A 5,505-nucleotide genomic window follows, 5' to 3' on the forward strand; every position below is an offset into this window, starting at 1 on the left:
AATGCCAGAAGCAATTAAAAAGAAATTGAGCCCTGTTTTAGGTTGAACTATTGCTCCATTTGCAGTCGCTGGCAGCTCTCCAACAGCATACTTGAAATCTTATTAATCAGGGTGGTCACTATTTGTTCACCGTTAAGGAGCCCAAGCGTCACAGGGCTGATCAGACCTTCCTTCCAGACACTCAACAGACTTGTATGGATTTCAGCAGCTGGACCTAAGTCTGCATAGGGTACAGTGCTGTCTCCTGCTCTGGCATCTCTGACATTTTCCTGGACATGGCTTCCTGTAAGTCCTCCATAACACCTCATGTTTCAGTGGCCCTGAGTTCCTAGAATTAGAATAGACTTCCAAAACACTTTGGAAATTGTCATTAAGCACCCCCTTTTTGCAGTCCCAACCTTGACAATTCACAGTTTAACATCCTGGGGACATACAGTGTACATGATGCTCTGCAAAGATTTCATCAGATGTACCCTGATTTTAGACAGCATAAACTATATGCCATTCTAAACAAAGCAGTAAACACTCAAATATAATCCCTTTCCTCTAAATTGACTCTCCTACAGGATTTGCTCAGGGTCTTTTGAGTGTGCGTAGCCATCTACCTCTGCACTTTCTCTTCACAAATATAACTTTTTTGTAGGAACACAGATTTCTTTCCCCTTCAGCCTCCTCATAGTTAGCTTTCTTTGACCCCCAATATTCCCATAGTCAAAAGGACAAAACAAAATCCAATAAAAATGCAACTATTTTTTGGAAAATATTAGCTCTTTATACCTTCTTCTGGCCTCAAGGCTCACCAGTCTTTTCAAACTGCTGCCCTGTCATCCATGTTCTTTTGTTCTTCTGTTGGGGGCCTCTGTGATTTCAAACCCTGGTTTTCAGTAGAAAAACTGCATCTTCTGTGCTTTGGCCCAACTCAGTGTCCTTAGACATTTTCAATAGAATGGAAATTATCTGTAGCTAATGACACTCTATTTTCTACAGTCTGAGAGAGATGTTAAGATACATATATAAGACTTTATCCTCATTGATAATATATGGCTAACTCTACATTTACTAAGTAATTCCACAATTTGAGCAACCTACTTGTAAATTAACGCATAGAAAGGTTCTTGTCTCAAGTTACTATGATAAACTATTATTAGAAAGTGCAGAGGATGAATTTTTATGGATAGCTGAAATGCACCAGCAGAATAACTAGCAATGATGGTGCATTATCATTAGAAGAACAATTCATTAAAAAGGCAGCAGGATAAAAATAGGATTGTTATCTTTCAGTGGAATGAAAAGCTTCTCATTTCAGAAAACTTTAACGTATTTTTAATTTAAATTATTTACATTTCATGATTGATATAAATTTAAAAAAAAAAATCATTTTGGAGTGTTTACACTTCATTTCTGAAGCCACACACAAAAAGAACTTAATTCTATTCACAAGTATTTGCCTTTGTTATACCCCTTTCTACCTCTCCAAACATCCAAGTGAAGGCCCACAGCACAACCTGAAGATCAATAGATTTCCTTTTGGACAAATACACTCCGTAGGGGTAGAGTCTTGCAAACACGTGGAAGTTTTTTTTCCTTTTGTACAATGGGGGCTTTGGCTCAGGCATATCTGTGGGCTGCAACTACTTCAGCACAGCACTGAACCAGAGGCACTCTTTAAAATAGTTTCAAAGCTACTACAGACTCTCTAGTTCAAAAGCAACACTTCCCTGTTGGGAATCAAAAAGTGGCCAATGCAGATCTGGAAATTTTGAGATTGCATTCCCTGATGAAATGCTTTCCTGAATACCTAATTAATTAACTACATCATTTTCATTTCCTATGTTGATTAAAAGAATCTTTGCTGCAGATCTACCCTTGAAGTGACAAAGGCAAGGATAATTAGTTCTGCAGCCAAAACAAGTGGACACAAATTGTACTTGGAATGAACGCTGTGAAAGAAAATAATCACAAAAATACTGCAGCATCCAGCAGTGGACAAGGATAGAAAATTGTTCACAGATGAAGAAGGAACACTAGAAGTAAAGAGCAGATGTGTCCTCTCCAATGAAACAGCAAGTACAATACTCATAGCTTAGCAGAGGCTTCCTCCAGCCTACAAAACTTTCAGCACATCTTTTTCTGCTCTGAGTGCCAGCTAGTTGATGGCCGTCTCTGCCCCCTTGCCTTGTCCCAGAAGACTAACTGGGATGAAAGAGATAAAGAACAGGGAATGTGACAGCCAGTGTCTTCTCATAAATGCCCAGTGGCCCTGCGGAGGCCATCAGCTGGGGAGGAACTTCCAAAACAGCACATGGAAGAGCCCTCAGCTGTTCAAGCTGCTTAAGCTAATTTATCATGATAATTAAGTACAGGTGATCCAGTTAGCTTAATTGTTCCCAGGACTGGAATCTTATTCTACAGAGACAGCTCTGGGAGAGAATCTGATTGTGTTTTAGTCTGACTCGAGGCTATTAAACAGGCACCTTTTAGTTACATGTTTTGGCAAACTTGGCTTTATTTTCCTGTGTGTGAATAATGGTATTACTGATGGTCATTATATCCAGTGTCAGAGTCACAGCATGTAACTCATACGCTCTGTTAGCATTGGAGTTATGCCAAGGCCCACCAGAGTTGAGTCTTAACCATTCAGGCAGGTGGCTAAGACCACTTGCTGTGAATGGCGACAAAATCGAAGTAGTTACTCCCTGGCAACCCTTACGGCTTCTTACAGCTGAATTGAAATACAGAACAAGTTAGATTCAAAGTTAATCTGGAAAGGTAGAATTACAGTTCTTGGATAGAATCATTTGTAACTGATGACAAAGTTACTTAAATGATCTTGTCCATGAGAAATTTCAAACTGTAGCCTAACTTGCTCCCCCATATCGATGACATCTCTGTAAATTCTGTAATAACATGCAATTTGCATTGAAGTCCCAGGAGATATCTATAAAGGCTAGTCAAGTATCAGCAATATATCAGGTAAACAGAAGTTCTGTTCTCGTGCAGTTATTTCTTAAGGCTAAATACTGAAGTCTTTGTAAACCTGCAATGTCCATCAATCACAGAATTATATAAGCATAAGCATTTAAGGGTGGGAACATTTCTACCCTCTGGGAAACATTAACACTGTCAAGACACAAGCCAGCCTCATTCATTTAAACTTGGTTTCAAGTGTACTTTAAGTCTTAGCAACACAAAAGAAAATAGGATTTCACAGTATTTGAAAAACAGTAGTTCTAGGAAAGCTTATATAATTAAGAACATTTTGTGATATGTTTATACAACTTGACTGCATATTAATATGTCCTGATATTTTTATTACTTAACAGCAGTACAAATTTAGTCTTTATGGTCAATGACACACTCACCTCCCCAGTGCTCATCACACACTGTGAACAAGGTGGTTTTATTGGCTAATCCTGGGAACACACTGCTGCACTCCATAACAATAGCCTGAGGAATCATTATGATGCAGGACACAATCCAGATAATTATAATGCTGTTCCTTGCTCGCTTGGCTGTGCTTTTAAACATCAAAGGGTGACAAATTGCATACCATCGATCCAAAGCAATGCAGCTGAGTGTTAGTACAGACACAGAGACCGAAACTGTCTAAAGAAAATGAAATATTATGTAAATGTAAATGTAATTTTTCAGAGCTTTAAAAATTATTTACTGTAATTTTTTTCCTAGAGTTTTAAAAATTATTTTTGTTTTCAACATAGATAGCTTTTTATCTGCAATTATTAAATAGAAAGCATTCCCAGAAAAAGACTCCTTTTAAAATCACTTCTTACAGAATTACAACATATATCCCCATCTGCTGTACTCCCACTAGAATCAACATGACAATTCACAGATTAGGGTGCTACCCAAACTGAGTAGGTGTAGCAGGGTCAGATTCTGAAAGAGCAGATTTAAGCAAATTAGAATTTGCAAAACTTTATCTGAAAAACTACTTTTAAAACATTAGACAACTAATTAGATCTTTTTTTCTTTGTACAACAATTTTGTTTGTTTATTTGCTATGTTATATTTGGATACCAGTACTATCATTTTGCCTCTTCAGTTTTCACAGGAACAATGGAAATTCAGGGTCTCATGGAAAAAAACAACAACAATCAGCTTAAGGCAGATTAAGTCATTATATCTTCTATTCATTTTAAGAAATAACCTATTGCTTTGGTCTTACTCTTTCACACTGTATACTAGGTGCTCATTTCACTTCGTCTTCAGATTTTCTTCCACTAGAATGGAGGCTTTGAGAAAAATTTCGTGATTTTGATTGTATCAGATAGAGGGGAGAGCTGCTGGAGAATTGTTGCCCTTGACAATGTGGGTCTTCAGCCTTACAGGTATCTGCTGAAAATATAAATTGTGCTGGAGGCACAGAGCTGATCACCAGCATACATTCAGAGTTCTGCTCAATTCTTTTGATTCATAATGACTGAAAGGCCAAGCACTTGTCATTCTAGTATGCCCAGTCAGTTAATCTAACCAACTATTCTTAGAAAAGGTATTTGTCAATCATTTTGATGCAAATGATCTCATAACTAATTAAGTCCACTGGTAAATGAGTGGTGGCTATTATTGCTTAAGGCAGACTGTGATCAGCTCCCTGTGAACCTGGATACTTTGACTATTTCTAAAGAATGCACAGTAAGTCACTAAACACATATGAAAGCCCAGACTCCCTTCAGGAGTTCGGATTCTCTGTCCTGGACACTTGTGTAGCTGTTTAAGTCCACATACACAGAATATAAAAAACTGTAATCTTATTTACAGACATTTTTATTGCTTTATATTTTTTCTGAATTATTAAAAAAGATCACAAAAAACGAAGAGCATCAGACAAATGTTCCAGTAAGTGTATTGCCCTAGTCTAACATTGGGTGGACCACGAACAATATTTATTAAGCATAAAACATATTCACAAGTGGAACAGTCCTTTAATCCTCAGCATGTACCCTGAGATATCCACTTCAGTAGCAGGGATAGGCTTCCAGTAGATTATCACTATTAGGAAGATGCCATTGTTCTTTCTCTTTTTCGTAACATGGCTAATGTGTAGACAAACACAGTAAAAATAATACCTGTAAGTAGGGAATCACTTTGCAGAGGGGCTGCCCAAAGAACCACGTTTCTGTGATGTCCACTACTAAAGTTGCTGGAAGACAAGTAATTGTGACCAGAATGTCAGCCAGAGAAAGATTCACTATGAAATAGTTGGTAGCTGTCCGCATGTGATGATTCTTCCACACTGCAATGCAAACTGAATTTGGAAAGACAAGTTAGTGAGATGGAAATGACTTAGGGAATGCTTCAACAGGAAAACCCTTGGCTTTGCAGAATTAAAGAAATGTTTGTGTTCTTTGTTTCACACAGAATATTTGAATATGTACTTCACTGTTTTCTTTTAGAGTGGAAACAAAAGGGTACATGTAAAGAGAATCTTAGTACACAAAGAATAGTTTTCTACAGGCTGCAGCATGGGAAATAATCTGATACATA

General features: G+C 37.6%; 1 protein-coding gene across 1 annotated transcript in view; it reads right to left on the reverse strand.

Moving 5' to 3' along the window:
* Positions 1–5,260, reverse strand: part of LOC104164697 (orexin receptor type 2-like) — a 19,877-nt gene extending 14,617 nt beyond the window's left edge. Inside the window, exons 1-2 of the mRNA XM_009704107.1 lie at positions 5,088–5,260; positions 3,363–3,606 (exon numbers count right to left, since the gene is read on the reverse strand). Of these exons, the coding sequence (XP_009702409.1) occupies positions 3,363–3,606; positions 5,088–5,237 (394 nt within the window). The 5' untranslated portion in view covers positions 5,238–5,260. The remainder of the gene's footprint in view (positions 1–3,362; positions 3,607–5,087) is intronic.
* Positions 5,261–5,505: the final 245 nt, after the last annotated feature.

Source organism: Cariama cristata, unplaced genomic scaffold (assembly GCF_000690535.1).
Source record: "Cariama cristata isolate BGI_N322 unplaced genomic scaffold, ASM69053v1 scaffold37067, whole genome shotgun sequence".
In the NCBI taxonomy this organism is placed as follows: Eukaryota; Metazoa; Chordata; class Aves; order Cariamiformes; family Cariamidae; genus Cariama; species Cariama cristata.